The sequence below is a fragment of the Oncorhynchus keta genome, chromosome 2, assembly GCF_023373465.1.
Source record: "Oncorhynchus keta strain PuntledgeMale-10-30-2019 chromosome 2, Oket_V2, whole genome shotgun sequence".
In the NCBI taxonomy this organism is placed as follows: domain Eukaryota; kingdom Metazoa; phylum Chordata; class Actinopteri; order Salmoniformes; family Salmonidae; genus Oncorhynchus; species Oncorhynchus keta.
The window spans coordinates 27,828,140-27,845,007 of NC_068422.1; the positions used below are offsets into that span (position 1 = coordinate 27,828,140).

Here is a 16,868-nt window from a genome sequence, read left to right on the forward strand (position 1 = left end):
CCAGCAGACTACGCCTCACGTATTCTCTCAGTCAGTCCATAGCATAGCATCGCTAAAGGCATGACAACCAGGCCATGACAACTTCAAGAATTAGTGACAATAACAAGCTGTCTCTAGACTCTATGTGACTTTGGGATCATGTGCACTAGTGTCATAACTATGTTTCTTTTTCAGCACGTACAGTATTCTCTAAAGAAAAGTAAATTGTCTTTGTCAATTTTACTTGAAGTTCTGCTTTTAAACTGCTCATAACAGTTATAAACAAGTTAGTGAATCACAAAAAAAAAGTAAATAGTTATGAGGTTTATAAGTTGTTTATAAGCAGTCTTTTCCATTTTTAGCCTAAAGTCTACTCTACACCTTAGAGAAGCCTTACCTGAGCAGATGTTAGTGCGAGCAGTGACATGGGCCTCCTCTTCCTCAGCTCCATACACTTCCTCAGCTTACAGATCTGGTGTCCAGTCCTGCGGTTCAGACAGCAGCTACACTGGCCACAGTTGATCTTCCTCAGGCACGGCTCACACCCTCCACAACTACTCCTCTTTTTCCTCTCCCTCCTCTGGTTGACTTGTGGGGGTCGGGGCAGAGATGTGTTCTCCTCCAGGGGTCTGGAGCCCAGGCTAGGGTGTCCAGGGGGGCTAGGGGCCCCATAGCCTTGCTCTGACTCTGTGTCAAAGGAGTAGGAGGATTGGGTGCTCTCTGAGCTGCAGGAGAACTTGGAGGTAGAACTCTCCTGGTTAGGGATGGAGGAGGTCTTTGGCACTGAACCCAGATCAGATACAGAGACCGATGCAATGTCTGTGTTTGGTTCAGATCCAGTGTTTGTGTATGGGAATGATGGTGGTGGCTCGTCTTGGTTGTTCTTGTTGTGAGTCTTTGGTACAGAACCTAGGTCAGATACAGAGACACACACGGTGTCTTTGTCAGGTGCAGATCCAGTGGTGAAGAGGTCTATCTTTGTGTATGGGAGTGATGATGATGATGGTGGCTCTTCTGGGTAGTTGTTGTGGTTCTTTGGCACTGGACTTAGGTCTGGTACAGACACAGTGATGTTAACGTCGGTGTTTGATTGAGACAGAGTGGTGGGGACCTCCGCGTTTGTGTTCAGGTTTGACGAAGATGATGCAGATGATGAAGATGACATATATTTTGTGTTACTGTGATTGGATGACTCTTTGGTCTCTTCGTCCACTGGTCTGAGAAGTTGTCTAGCCTCCAGAGAGATAGGGATCTCTAGGCTCTGACTGGGTGCTGGTTTCGCTGGGGTTACACACAGGGGCTTGTGGGGTTCACTAAGGAAGGCAACTGAGAAACTTAGTGATACTGGTTGCATTGGGCTCGCCTGTGATGTCTCATGGCAAGTAGTTGGGCCTTTTTTTAAAGGTTTATGGATTTCAACAGTTTGGGTAGGTTGGATTGGTTTAACACCTTTGTTCAGAACCTTCATACCATGCGACACTGTGGGGTGAGGCGGAGAGGGCAGATGAAGGAGAGGGGGTGATGCCAGATCTGAGGTAGCTGGTTCAGAGACAGTTGAGGCATGGACAGGTGATTGCATCATCAACGCGTCATCCTGTGGAATAGGCTTTTGGGGCTGAGCTACAGACATAATGGTGCTTGTGTCTGAAGGTCTGCTGATAACCTCTCCCTCCTTCTGTCTCTCGTTTTTCTCTTTTCTTTCCTCTGTCTCATTCACCTTGACTCTCTCCACTCTCTGCTTACCGTCTGCTTCCTTCTTTTCTTCATCTCTCTCATATTCCTGCTTCACCGTTTCCTCTCCTTCCTTCTCCAAACTCTCCCCTCCTCTCTGCTCTCCTGCATGGGTATTTCTCTCTCTTTGCTCCATCTCAATCTGCTCAGCTCCGAGGTTAATCTTGGCGTTGTCTTCACATTTAGGGCCAACTGACTCTTCCTGCCGATCATCACTGGTAGAGTCACCAAGCTCATGGTTCAGGTTGAAAGAATTGCCCTCAGCAATATTGTTGATGAGCTTTTCCTGTTGTTGGTCAACACTGGTGGGCTCATCGAGCTCATAGTGGTTGCCCTCACCCCTATGGCTGGCAGGCTTATCGTAAGAGTCAGTCCCAATCGTTTCACCATTATGGGCAACTAACTCTTCCTGTTTGTCATCGCTAGCCGAATCATCAGTCCTCGGGCTACGAGGTTTGCCCTCACTAGCATGGCCGACTCCCAGCTCCTGCTGGTCAACACAGGTAGTTTCATCAAGTTCAGTCCTCAGGTTAGGAGGTTTGCCCTTACCAACATGGCCAATTACATTATTCCCTTGGTTAATCTCACTTGGGTCTATACTAACAGTGTCAGACTCCTCAGATCCTTGCTCAATCCCGCTCTTGCTCCCTCTCTGACCCACCGCTCCCCTCCCTCCCCTCCCCCTTGCTGTCTTCCCTCCTGTTCTAGGCTTTATTGCCAGGGGAGGAAACTGCTTGGCGCCCCCAATGCCCCTTAAGGATATCCTGCGCCCAGGGGGCTCCTCTCCCACACCATGCTGGAGCAGAGGATTACTCCAGCTCCTTAGCCTCACTGATCCTGTTATACCCACAGGGGCATGGTTAACCCTACCAGGGGATGCCCCCGGACCCTGACCGCCAAGCCTACCAAGCCCACTCCTCCCTGGGCTTCTGGCCGGCTGGGCCTGGGTCCTCCTGGTTGTGGATCTTCGGGGTGGCTCTGAAGTTGGCTGTGGACTCTCAAAGGCTTTTCCTCTGGGCTTGCTGGAGTTCAGTCTCTTGGCGGTGGATGTGGCGGTTGTTGTGGGTATCACCTTGCAGCCATTCCTTGTCAGTGGTGGGGATTGTCTCTTAAGGGGTTTGGGGGTAGCAGGCATAGTGGATGATATGAGAGGGCGGAGATGGGGCAGTCGGCATGGGAACCAGGTGAATGGTCTCTTCCTAAAATTGTTTTGACACCAAAATTCTGAGTTATTTTCCCACCATGTTGAAAAAGCCGTACAAGTACCTGGAGGAAATTGACAAAGAAAACAAAAATATGTTAAAATAATTGGTTTGACCTCTAGTGCCTGCAAGTCCATGTTTGATTGACAACATAACCTTTTTTATTTCCTGAATAAAACATGCACGTTTTCGTTTTTTACATTTACTGTGAACAAAAGCACCAACTTGTATAATTTGTAGCAAATGTTTGGAAATATTAAATTGCATGTTGTTGCATTAGGGAATTAAGTGTGTGACTATTCAAATAGGAAATATTGAGGTATCACACCTGATATCACACCTGATACCTCATATGAGTATGAGGTATCAGGTGTGACAATACGGGTTAGTTAGTTAGCTTGTCGAGTTACTAGCCATGTATTTCACTTTTATTTATAATTTTCAATAAACAGGCCTTGTGAACCCACTCACTTCCTTAACGGAAGGAATGGCGCGGGTCTGCCATGCCAAATAGAGTCCATTTTTGGTTTTGGCTAGGCACACACCGTCACAAGTTCACAACCTACAACACCTTGTCAAAGCAATTATCCGTGAAGTAAACACATGTAAGAGATTACACAATTTCCTATAAATAAATTGTTCATTGCAATATATATAGCTTTTATTATTCATCAATATATATGCTAAAGATCCTACTTCCGCCTGGCGGTGGTATTTATTTTCTATTTAAGATACGTCCTTTAAGAGTTAAAACGCAGAGGTGAAGGAAGCTCTTTAAAAAGTATAGGTTGCTACACGGCACCGAACCTGGCTAGCTGGCTAGTTCTTTTCCGCACGAATTTCGGACGGAAGCGTAATGACAATGTTGTAACCAGCTTGCAACATTGCCGCATCGAGTAGATTTTCTTGCAGTTGACCGAATGTCCGAACAATATCGAGTATTTGACACTCGTGGCATTGCATGGCTGACTAAGCTATTCGTGAATGTCACCAAGAACATAGTCTAATTACGTGATGTTGGTGTGGATTTTATTTACACGTTGACTTTAAAAGGCAGCTCAAATATTTTACATACCAGAGACAGTTGCACTGTCTGAATCGCTAATAATACTCCACCCCTGTTAGACACTGACGTTCATTGTATTGGTTTCCCTCGGAAAATATGTCTGGTTCTTCTTTACCACAATGATACATTGACACAATCTATCAATACTGTTTATATCAAGCGGCTTTTGATAGTGTAAAACATGCATGTAGCCATACTGGATACAAAACAATTTAAAGCGTAAATCCTTCTTGTGTCAATCCCTTCAGGGCAGCCCTCTCTCCCTCCTCTCCCAGATGCAACCTATGGTCTCGAGTCAACTCAGCTCTGGAGTAAAGAGTAATCGGGAAAACCTGGAATGGAATTCACGTTTGTCCACTTTCTCTAATTAGTATAAGTATCAAACTTCTATCAAACTACTTCAAACCCTAGACAACCCTTAAACAAGCTGATGTTCTGCTTCATAGTCTGTATTAAAGTTAATAACTGTTTTACAACTGTGTAATAATAACACCTTTAAAAACACTAACCTGCTCCACACAACTGCTATATGACCCAATATTTAGCAAATGATAAAGTGTTTGGGCAGTATGTTGACATGTTATTATTAATTGACACGTTTATGGTTTTATTGTGTACTTTATTTTATTTGATCAGTGACGTCATTGATATGCGCCGGTACTCTCGATCTGTGCACGATAAAGGGCACACTAGTGGTTGGTCATAAAAACACGTGCCTTCACCCTTCATACATTTAGCCCAGGTAGAAAACTGGTTTTGTTGCTGTTTTTCTAATAACTTTTGGCTATCAATTAGCTACGGATAACTTGCAAAAACAGGGACCGAAAACTGAACTCACAGACTTGTCGCTCGGTAAAGTTGTCTCTGCGAGCGCCCGCTAAGCATGTTTGTTTACTTGGGGAATCCGGAAGGGCCTGAGGCTGCCTGCAAATGCTAACGCGCCCGCTAGCTCCATTGTGCAACGTTCGTTCATCTGACAGTGTTGACCTTGCAGCGGGTAAGATGGCTAATATACGTTATCAATACAGCAACAGTCGATTGAACTGTGAGTAACTGTTTGAACAGTCCATTCAATTGTAGATTGAAAATTGTATTTAGCTAGCTAGTTAAAAGTTAATCTGCTGACGGTAACACGATAACGGTTAGGTCGACTTCAGTGATAGCTAACGTTAGCTACGTTCAATGACAGTTACTACAAGCTACTAGTGCTAGTTTTGTTTTGATACGTGACTAGCCGGCTAGTATCTACTTAGCTAGCCAAACCACACCATGTCTTGATTTATACTTTGCTTCAGTGATCAACTGACGTTAACGTTACATACAACGTTATGCCTCATCATCATTATGTGCCCCCCCCCCGTCAAGGCAATAATGTCTTATTGGCTGTCCAACTGTGATGGCGAGTGATATCCTTTTTAATTGTGGGTGTAAAGGTAATTATATGTCTGTTTTTTATTCTTTCCATAGTTATGGCTGCATTAGGGTCCTGATTGAACACACATCATGGCAACTGAGGCTGCAGTCTCCACCTCTGGTCGTCCTGCAATCCCCAACCACTCTCAGGGGGACTATCACTTTGTCCGCTCCTTCGTAGCTGGAGGTACGTGTGGCTGCAGACTTAACTAGTTGATTATAATACAGAAATGCAATACAGAACATGCAGTAGTGCACATCCAGTGACACAAACCCTGGTACTGCTGAGCTGCATGGCGTGCATGCTTTTTGTCCAGCAATAACGGACTACTATAATCTAAATCAGGGATGGGCAACACCACCACATCGAGAGCAAAACATTTTAGCAGCCCCCCTCTTGAGGTTTTTTTGTTTTAGTTAATGTTGTGCAATTCTAGACATTCTGCCATGGTGCATAGACAATTTTGGATTTTTAAAGCAAGTTTTCTGCAATTCTACACATTGGAGAGGAAAATTGGCTAATTTCCTATAATCCTACACATTTTGCCATAGAGTGGAGACAAATGTTTGCAGTTTTTAATATGATATCTGAGTGAGACTAACAAAATCAATGTGGGCCCCTTGGCCGATTATTCAACCATGAATACTAAGTTTAGATAGCTGGCCACTAGACTAATTTACCAATCTAAAAAGGTTAGCTGACATGGGCTAATTGAGTGACTATCAGTGACTGATATAACAAGAGAGAAACTGCTGTTGCACAACCAAATTTCAAAATTGCACTTTGTGTATTCTACTATTCTAACTTGCATCAGTATGTTGAAACCCTGACTGAGTTGTCAGAGGGCCTTCCCTGGGCCGCCAGTAGGCAATCCCTGCTTTAAAATAATGGTTTAACCTCACCAGAGGCAGCAAAGCATCCCCAAACCATCACACTACCACCACCATGCTTGACTGTTGGTGGAAGGTTCTTACTGTGGAATGCAGTGTTTGGTTTTCGCCAGGCATAATGGGCCCCTTGTCATCCAAAAAGTTATACATTTGACTCATTTGACCATAGACATTTATTCCAAGATTCTTGGTGATCATCCAGATGCTTCCAGGTGCTTTTTGACAAACTTGAGTCAACTTTGCGGCCTCACGTCCTGGATGACTTGCCTTAAAGAGCAGAATTCATAGTTCCTTCTATTATCAGATAATTCTACATGAGAATGTCAGGCCAGGCGGAAGCTGTGGCACAGCTGGGTCATGCAGCAAGACAATGATCCAAAACACACAATGAAATCTAAATGAAATTGTTTTTTTAGTTTTGGAATGGCTTAGTCAAAGTCCCAACCTAATCCTAATTGAGACGTTGTGGCAAGACTTGAAACGAGGAGTTTTTAATACTTGGAAAACCATTTACATTTAAGTCATTTAGCAGACGCTCTTATCCAGAGCGACTTACAAATTGGTGCATTCACCTTATGACATCCAGTGGAACAGCCACTTTACAATAGTGCATCTAAATCTTTTAAGGGGGGTGAGAAGGATTACTTTATCCTATCCTAGGTATTCCTTAAAGAGGTGGGGTTTCAGGTGTCTCCGGAAGGTGGTGATTGACTCCGCTGTCCTGGCGTCGTGAGGGGGTTTGTTCCACCATTGGGGGGCCAGAGCAGCGAAACCCACAAATGTCGTTAAGTTAAAGCAGTTCTGCATGCAAGAGTGGGCCAAAATTCCTCCACAGTGATGTGAGAGACTGATCAACAACTACATGAAGCATTTGTTTGCTGTCATTGCAGCTAAAGATGGCACAACCAGTTTTTGAGTATAAAGGGCAAATGTTTCTTTCACATTGAGTGTTTCATAACTTAAATAATAAATAAAATAAGTATACTTTTTTTGTTATTTGTGAAGTCCGTTTCCTGTTATCTAGCACTGTATGTAAACATTATAATAATCATGGTCAAATTACCGGCCAGGGGGGCCCACTTTATTTTGTTAGTCAGCCTCACTCAGATATCATATTCAAAAATGCAAAAGTTTCGCTCCACCCTATGGCAAAATGTGTTGAATTGGAGGAAATTTGCTGTAAAACACGTGTGTTTCCATTGATCTGAGGTCCTAGCAGTATTACGCATATTCAGTCATTTGTTTTCTAATGATCATGATTTTTTCTGTCAAAGAAGTTAATGAATGTACTACTGCTGATGTGAAGGCCAACTTCACTTGGGGAATGCTGCTTTTTCGTTAGCTTTGCGACCGTTTAAAACATTTAATTTATCGTTGTTTTATTCTCTACAATCAGGTTGGAAAAGTAGGTTGGTCGAGCAGCAGTGAGGGCTATTCGATATTGCATGGTACTGTCCTTCCAAGCTAGTTGAATTTGACATCCAATTTGGTGTAGCGCAAATTCCATTCCAATTTTTTGGAAGCTTGCTTTAGGGCTCAGGTATTTTCTGTATACCGAGGGAGCTAGTTTTTTGTGACTTTTTGTTTTTAGCAGGTTCGACCGCATCTAGGGTATTATGTATGGTTAATTTAGATCCTAAGTTAGGTGCTTAACAGATTTTTGTACTCTAATGTCCTTGGTAGGTGAAGGGAGTCTGGAAGGGCATCTAGGAATCTTTGTATTTATTAAGGATCCCCATTAGCTGCTGCTACATTAAGGCAAATATTCCATTACATTTCATAACTTTTCACAACACATTAAGTATGTTCCCTCAGGCCACTACTCTATCACTTATTATTATTTATATTTTACTTGAACCTTTATTATATACATTTTAATTGATCCTTTATTTAACCAGGCAAGTCTGTTAAGAACAAATTCTTATTTACAATGATGGCCTACCCTATTTACAATGGTGGCCAAACCTGGACGTCACTCGGCCAATTGTGCCCCACCCTATGGGACTCCCAATCATGGTCGGATGTGATACAGCCTGGATTCAAACCAGGGACTGTAGTGACACCTCTTGCACTGAGATGCAGTGCCTTAAACCGCTGCGCCACTCGGGAGCCCGAATATCTACATTACAAAATCCAAGTATGTGTACAGTGTGTGTCGTCAGTCACCACTTCCATAAGGGTCTTTTTATCTGTTTGAAAAAACCATCGGATTCTACTGCTTGAATCAGTTACCTGATGTGAAATAGAGTTCCTTGTAGTCCTGTGCGCCTCCCATAGTATGTTCACTTGGCGATTTGTGAAGAGACCTCTGGTGATATGTCTTGTGGGTATGAATGGGTGTCTGAGCTGTGTTCTAGTAGTTTAAACAGAAAGCTTGGTGCATTCAGCATGTCAACACTTCTTACTAAAACAAGTAGTGATGAAGTCAATCTCTTCTCCACTTTGAGCCTTGAGACTGACATGCATATTATTAATGTTAGCTCTCCATGTACATTTTGGGCCAGTCGTGCTGCCCTGTTCTGAGCCAATTGCCGAGGTCCCTCTTTGGCACCTGACCACACAACTGAACAGTAGTCCAGTGTTAGTATAATTTAATTATGCCGATGTGCTTTCATCAATTGAAAGCCCTTCATCTATTTTATGAGAATTTGTAAGATTTCTTGTTTGCATAAAATAGACGCAGACCCGTCTTTAAATAATAGGTAGGAATTTATTCTCGGAGCGCGCTACCACTCAAACACATGCATCAGTTTAAATACAGATCATGACGTCATTTCACTGCCTTAACCGAACCCCCTCCTTTCGACAGGACAATGTAAGGTGAAAAGTTCATTCTAACTTACCAACACACTCCCAGATAACTTTTGACCCCTCAACATTATCGATCACCACTGAACTGACAGTTTTAATTAACAGAAACCCTAGGAATGCACTCACTGCCTAATCTAAAAAACCCCAGAGCTAGTTTCAGGTTGATTCAACCATAGGCTAACGACCTTATGTGTTTACACAGTCCTCAACCCATTTGTTCCTGCCCAGTTGGAATGGTGTTCAACATTTTATTACTCCTTTCTCCTGTCAAACAATTTCTTCTTATGAACTCATATTGTCTATTAAACATACAGAGTATAAGTTTACCTAGATACAATTCTATTTAAAATGGGGATATTGTTTATTCATTTATCCATAATAAATTCAACATCCAGGTGCGACAAAACTAAAAGGCAGAACAGAGCTTTATTATGGACAGACTTCTCTCCATCTTAACTACTGTTTTTGAGAATTTACAGCGCAGTTCTGCGCTTTTGATAGTCCTTGGTTGATGTCCAACCAAATTATTTGTTGCGATTAGAAACATAATAAGATCGTGGTCCGATAGTCCAGGCTTGAGGAAAAACATTTAGATCCACTCTCAATTTCATGGGCCAACTTGATCCATGACCAGAAACTTCACGACAAGTCAAAAGTGATCTATAGTGAGCAAAAATATAAATGCAACATGCAACAATTTCAAAGATTTGACTGAGTTACGGTTCATTAAAATAAATTCATTAGGCCCTAATCTATGGATTTCACATGACTGGGCAGGGTTGCAGCCATGGGTGGGCCTTGGAGAGCATAAGCCCACCCACTTGGCTGCCTGGCCCACCCGCTGGTGATCCTGGCCCAGCCAATCAGAATACGTTTTTCCCCACAAAAGGGCCGGTTGAACTTACTGCCAAATTCTCTAAAACATAATTGGAGACAGTTTTGTGGTAGAAAAAGTCATGTTAATTTATCTGGCAACAGCTCTGGTGGGCATTCCTGCAGTCAGCATGCCAATTGAACGCTCACTCAACTTGAGACATCAGTGGCATTGTGTTAAGTGATACATCTGCACATTTTAGAGTATCCTTTTATTGTCCCCAGTACAAGGTGCACCTGTGTAATGATCATGCTGTTTAATCATCTTCTTGATATGCCACACCTGTCAGGTGGATGGATTATCTTGGCTAAGGAGAAATGCTCACTAACAGAGGATGTAAACAAATTTGAGAGAGAAAAGCTTTTTGTGCAAATGTTGTTCTGTGTAATATGCACTGATTCAAGCTAACGCGTCTAGATTCCGGTTTTAGCAGACAAGTATCTAACAGATACAAATCTGCAGAATAATTTTATGTTTATTTTACTCAGTCCAGCTCAGAGTTGCTCATGTTGTGGGTGTCTGTATCTCTATGGGTGTGTTTAGGTGTAGCTGGATGCTGTGCCAAGTCCACCATCGCTCCCCTGGACAGAGTAAAGATCCTACTGCAAGCCCATAGCCCCCACTACAAAGATCTGGGTATGGTTTGGATAACACTGCTGTTCTGAAATGGAGTGTTCCTCTTCCTGTAAACATGTCTGTTGTTTGTCAGTGCCACTGATGTATTCCCCCTCCCATGTAAATGTTGTATCATGTCCCGTTTAATTAGTCAGAGATGTTTTATCTTACACTAGATGGCACCGGAAACTAAGCAATGACATCACACTGATCTTTCTTCTGTTTGTCCTTTGCTCTCTCTCCCTTCCCTCTCCTCTCTCTCCTGTAGGAGTGGTAGCCACTCTCCGTGCTGTGCCAAAGAAGGAGGGTTACCTGGGGCTGTATAAAGGCAATGGGGCTATGATGGTCAGGATATTCCCCTACGGAGCCATCCAGTTCATGGCCTTCGACAAATACAAGAAGATCCTCAGTAAACAGCTGGGCATTTCTGGACACATCCACAGGCTAATGGCCGGTTCTATGGCAGGTGAGAGGATCAGTGGGAAGAATCCAAAAAAGACAATAGGAGGCCTGTATAATGCAGAGAAGATACTTCCTCATTCCTGATTACTTTTCAACAACAATAGTTTCCACAGTAGATACAATATACTTAACTGTTGTTCTATCTGACCATGTTGTTGTTGTGTTGCTTAGGGATGACAGCAGTGATATGTACGTACCCTCTGGATGTGATAAGAGCCCGTCTGGCATATCAGGTGAAAGGACACCATCGCTACACAGGCATCGGAAATGCCTTTCAGACGATATACCTAAAGGTGCCTTTTTATTTGTTCCTCTCAGTTTAAAATTATACCTGTAATTTGAGAGCGGTGTGCAAGTTTCCCTCCTGTGTTTGTGTGTATCTTGAGTTGAGGCTCAGCTGTTCTCTTTTTAAAGGAAGGAGGCATCCCTGGCTTCTACAAAGGTCTCATCCCAACCCTTATAGGCATGGCTCCATATGCAGGTGACCATGCACACACACACACACACACACAGTGTTGTCAAGAACTTTCTGCTGAGTTTTGTGGGCCTAATTTCTTCTGCCCTCCATCCTCCAGGGTTCTCGTTCTTTACCTTTGGCACGCTGAAGAGTCTAGGTCTGGCCCACTTCCCAGAGCTACTGGGGCGACCGTCCTCAGACAACCCAGAGGTGATGGTGCTGAAGACCCATGTCAATCTGCTCTGTGGAGGGGTGGCTGGAGCTATCGCACAGACCATTTCGTAGGTTGATTGACTGATTAATTGGGTGTTTGACTGATGGATTCATTGGATTTTAAAGACCTATGTCAACTGCTCTGTGGAGGGGTGGTTAATTGGTTGGTTAACTCATTTGCACTCTTTCTCTCTCTCTGTCCCCCCCTTCTCTTCCCCGTCTCCTCTCCCAGCTATCCTCTAGATGTTGCCAGGAGAAGGATGCAGTTAGGAGTGGTACTTCCTGATTCTGACAAATGTCTGTAAGTGGCACCATTTATCCCTTCCTCTCCAAACCCAGAGCTCGTATTACAAAATGAAGTGCTGATCTAGGATCAGGTTTCTCTTTCCATATAATCCAATTCTAAAAGGCAAAAGTACCCTGGACTAGACTTAGGGACTGTACTGGATATACCGTATACTGGGGTACTTTGAAATAACTGTATGATTTTCAATACCCTTCCCAATTTCTATTATTTACATTTTTATTTATAATGTCAATTGAACCAGTCACATAGTATGTTTGTCTACAAAGAGCTACATGCAGAAAATTGAGGTTTTGTGATGTGATGATCCACTGTTGTTCAGCAGAAGAAAGAGAGGTGATCAAGTTACACTTGAAATCCACTACTAATATTTGCCAGTGAAATATCTTAACTTTATGTTAACTATCTAATTCTCCAGTCAGGGCTTCAGCCATGCATTTGGTTTGCTAGCTATAGGTGGCTAGCTTGCAAGATCTTGCTTGTTGGTTACAGCAGAGACAATCATCCCCTCCTAGATCAAGTGTGAGTAGCCTTTTGCGATAGTTGTATGAGCTGGGTTCTTTGTCCTTGCAATCACATTATGTTTGCTTGATCTTGTTGGCATTTAGCTAACATCCGCTTTGGGAATTCACTAGTACTTTGCTAGTGCCTTCAGAAAGTATTCACGCACCTTGACTATTTTTAATAAATAGCTTGGACTCCCTCTTTGTGCAATAATAGTGTTTAACATGATTTTTGAATGACTACCTCATATCTGTACCCCATACATACAATTATCTGTAAGGTACCTCAGTCGAGGAGTGAATATCAAGCACCGATTCAACCACAAAGACCAGGGAAGTTTTCCAATGTCTCACAAAGAAGGGCACCAATTGGTAGATGGGTAAAGTAGACATTGAATATCCTGTTGCGCATGCTGAAGTTATTAATTACACTTTGGATGGTAAATAAATAGACCGAGTCACTACAAAGATAAAGGCGTCCTTCCTAACTCAGTTGCCGGAGAGGAAGGAAACCACTCAGGGATTTTACCATGAGGCCAATATTAACTTTAAAACAGTTCAACTTTAATGGCTGTGATAGACTGAGGATGTGTCAACAACATTGTACTTACTCCACAATAGTAACCTAATTGACAGAGTGAAAAGGAGACCTGTACAGAATAAAAATGTTTCGAAACATGCATCCTGTTTGCAACAAGGCACTAAAGTAATACTGAAAAATGTGTGGCAAAGAAATGTTTCTCCTAAATACAAAGTGTTATGTTTGGGGCAAATACAACATATTACTGAGTACCACTCTCCATATTTTCAAGAACAGTGGTGGCAGCATCATGTTATGGTATACTTGTAAACTGAAAGACCTGAAAACGGTTGTCTAGCAATGACCAACAACCAATTTGACAGAGATTGAAGAATTTTGAAAAGAATAATGGGCAAATGTTGCACAATCCAGGTGTGGAAAGCTCTTAAGAGACTTACTCAGAAAGACACGGTTGTAATCGCTGGCCAAAGGTGCTTCTACAAAGTATTGACTCAGGGGTGTGAATACTTCACTCTGGTTCCGTATGTATTATTTCATACTGTTGATGTCTTCACTATTATTCTACAATGTAGAAAATAGTAAAAGAAAGAAAAACACGGAAATTATTAGGTTTATCCAAACTTTTGACTGTCTACATTTATTTATTTTAGTTTGGGAAAAATAACACCCCTTGTGTGCACTGCTGGTTATACCGCATAGCCCAGTATGGTACAGGAACGGTATGGAAATCTGGATACTACCCTGTTTGAGTTTTGTGGAGTGTATTATTGAGTCCTAAGCCCTGGTTGGTCTTCCAGAAGACAGCTTAGTACCAGACATGCCTTTCAAAGTTCGCCTGCTTCACAGTGGCAGTAGAAATACTTCACCACCTGACACTATGATTCTAGAATTTATCCTTGTAATAATGATTTTCTAGAGGTGGACAACCTCTGGGTTGTCAGGGCAAGAATAGACTACTCATTTAGAGTAAGACCGAGTTACTATATTCTACTCCATACAATGAGAGCTTGTGTTTTAGATGATGTCAGTCCCGAGCCTGTGTACTGTGTCTGTATTAAACAGCTCTGTCTTTGAGGTTTAGAATGCCGAAACAGACTGGCACTGGCAGAATAACCTATTCTGAACGTCTTTAACAAATAGATTTGGGGGGGGGGGGCAAAATGTTATATTATGAGTGAACATATTACAATGTAATTGATAAGTACCTGGTAAGCCCCGCACTATAAAATAAAGAGTAACTTTGTCTTCCTACTTGTCTCCCTCTACAGTACCCTGACCAAGACTCTGAAGTATGTGTACAGTCAGTATGGGATGAAGAAGGGTCTGTACAGAGGGCTGTCTCTCAACTACATCCGCTGTGTGCCCTCTCAGGCTGTGGCCTTCACCACCTATGAGTTCATGAAGCAAACCCTCCACCTCAACTAGCTGCTCCCTCCCTCCCCATCCATCCAACTCCACCCTTCATCTCTGCATAGCTGGATTGGGGCACGTTCACTAAGGCTAAACACTCTGAAACGTTTAGAGCAAAATAGAGAGACCACTGCTAGAGATATTTTGCTATCTCAAAACAGCCTGACCAAGAGCAATCACTGGGGCTATACATTCTGAAATGTTTAAGAACTTCCTTAGAAACTCCCTGTATCTCAACACAACCTGACCAGGGAACTATAAATTGGACAACATTTTTCTGAATGTCTTTCAGTGCCCTGAATATTCCTTATTAGATGTGTTAATTTACCCTAGTTAACCTTTTTCTGTTTTCCGCTTGGAGGTATTGAACTCTGCTACCAGAGGAGGCCATTGAGGCTCAGCCACGGGAGCCACGCTAAGCAGATGAAGGCACTGGGCCCCATGGCAATGCCTCAAAACAACTGGCATTGCCAATCCAGTGCCCCTGTCTGTTCTCAGCTCCTGCTTTTGTGATTCTCTCCCTCTTATGTCGTTTTAAAACCGCCCAACCTGTGGCTGTGGAAAACACCCCGGCAACTATTGCCATGGATACCTATGGACAATGACTCCCTCTGCTTCGATGAGTGGCTATGTGCAATGAACCCCTAACAACTGTCATTGGTAATGGCATAGCAACCCAATTCTGTACACTGCCTCCCACCCTACCTAATGAGTCACACAGACATTAACGGAGGGGAAAGTCACACTGGGCAATCTGCCTTAACATAATCGGAGGTCTTCTTTTCCTCATGTACCTACCTGACACTAGTGAGTACAAACCTAGACACATAAAATAATGAGACATGGATTTAAATGTGTAATATGTCAGTTTTTATAAGAGTTATAGGACAACTTCTACATTTTATGAGAATTAAGAACACTCTCCCCAAGCTTGTGTTTAACACAGAACTGTGCTTTTTGAACGTCCTGAGTTTAGTAGAATCCAAATGATAAAATCCTAAAACATCACATTCAATTTGTTCAAAACTGAACCTCAAATTGTATTATTTTGATGGTCTCCAAAAAGTCTTATTGTCGGACATTGAAACAGGTTTGCCCCATGCAGTTGAACAGATATAACAGGTGTGTATCTGTAGGAGTGTTGTCTTTGGTATTGACGTGTGTGTGTTTATGTCCATTCAGGGTTTAGTGTGTAGTAAGTCTCTTCTCTACTGTGCAGGTTTGGGGTCCAATGCCTTGTTGTATACAAGTTGCTATTTATGTATTGTGTTCCTATCCACAAAGCCTCTGTGTACTTTGCCAATCTTTTACCTGTATAACCAACAGATCTATATAGATAGATATCTATCTATATATCTAAATGCAACAGAGACATAGGACACAGTGTCTGAAATGCCAACCTATTCCCTATATAGGCTCTGGCCTAAAGTAGTGCACTATATAGGGAAAAGGGTGTCATCTTGGACATAACCATGGCTGCTAGTCAGTTTTTACTTTAACCAGGCCAGCTTGTCATTGGCTATGACGTGACAATGTTGGCTAACGTTGGGTACAAGGCAGTGGTGTAGCGTGCAGAAACAGTCATGTTCTCGGGCTAATGATGCTGTGTACCTACCTGAAGAGGGTATCTGTTGAGGAAAGAGTCTAGCAGGGTTGCAAAATCCAACTTTCCCAGAAATTCCAGTTGGATGATTTTGATATTGTTCCTGTGAGATGACAATGAACTGAGGTAGGCTATGGACTGACAGTGGTGGTTTTAACGTGTTGTGTTTTCTTTACCTCTTGCCTACATTTCCCTGAGTTCAGGTGTGTGTCGCAGGGTGTAGAAAGCATTTGTCAGCTACTGATCAAGATCTAGACACTAGTATTAAAATATGTGCTATATAATGTATCCTATGTAAGAGTTGCTATGAAGTTTAAGCACCCAAATGGAAACCTGAGTTAAGTACTTCAAAGGGGGGGGGGGGGACTATCACTTCGGAGCCTTTGGCTTTTTTGTGTTTATTCATGAAAGTGTAGTGTGACTGCCACCTTGTGGCCACATGAGTCAGTAATACGTTTACCGACAACGATCATCTGTAGCCTGCCTTGCATGTAACTGGACATTACCATGCTGAAGCCTTCATAACCACTACTACAGCGACGTATGTCTTCTGATCTGTCCATGTATCATCATGACTTTGGATATGTCATTTTCCTCTTGGTTTGAATGTACATTGTGCAGCATCTCTGTTCTGTACCCGTATTCATGAAGTGTCAGTTTTGCCTTTCCGATCATAATGAATAAGAGGGGGATCTGATGTCAGTAATAGTGCTTCGTGACAATATGCTCTGTTCTTCTTGTTTAGCAAAATGCTGTAAGGAAGTGATAAGAATTATAATGCACATCTCTCTGG

General features: G+C 42.6%; 2 protein-coding genes across 19 annotated transcripts in view; one reads left to right on the forward strand and one right to left on the reverse strand.

Moving 5' to 3' along the window:
* LOC118366110 (methylcytosine dioxygenase TET1) overlaps positions 1-2,361 on the reverse strand; it is a 47,876-nt gene extending 45,515 nt beyond the window's left edge. For all 17 annotated transcript variants that reach the window (XR_008075373.1, XR_008075372.1, XR_008075366.1 and 14 more), the window contains exon 1: positions 377-2,361. Coding sequence is in view for 1 of the 17 variants with exons in the window: in XM_052474773.1 (XP_052330733.1) it covers positions 377-1,846 (1,470 nt within the window). In the remaining 16 variants the exon portion in view is untranslated. The remainder of the gene's footprint in view (positions 1-376) is intronic.
* A 2,280-nt stretch (positions 2,362-4,641) lies between these two features.
* slc25a16 (solute carrier family 25 member 16) lies at positions 4,642-16,868 on the forward strand. Of its 2 annotated transcripts, none has more exons than XM_035748543.2 (9): positions 4,642-5,023; positions 5,446-5,578; positions 10,511-10,603; positions 10,851-11,048; positions 11,216-11,337; positions 11,459-11,525; positions 11,620-11,782; positions 11,947-12,015; positions 14,331-16,868. In XM_035748543.2, exons 2-9 carry the CDS (start codon positions 5,482-5,484, stop codon positions 14,485-14,487), a joined length of 966 nt encoding a protein of 321 aa, XP_035604436.1. In that variant the 5' UTR covers positions 4,642-5,023; positions 5,446-5,481; the 3' UTR covers positions 14,488-16,868. The 2 variants fall into 2 exon arrangements, with proteins under 2 accessions (XP_035604436.1, XP_035604435.1); XM_035748542.2 differs by having other exon boundaries at positions 4,644-4,975.

Excerpts from the sequence above, each read along its gene's own strand:
- slc25a16 (XM_035748543.2), top strand. The coding sequence starts at position 5,482 with ATGGCAACTGAGGCTGCAGTCTCCACCTCTGGTCGTCCTGCAATCCCC. Across the intron at positions 5,579-10,510 it reads CCGCTCCTTCGTAGCTGGAG|GTGTAGCTGGATGCTGTGCC; the intron begins GTACGTGTGGCT and ends GGGTGTGTTTAG. Across the intron at positions 11,338-11,458 it reads TTCAGACGATATACCTAAAG|GAAGGAGGCATCCCTGGCTT; the intron begins GTGCCTTTTTAT and ends CTCTTTTTAAAG.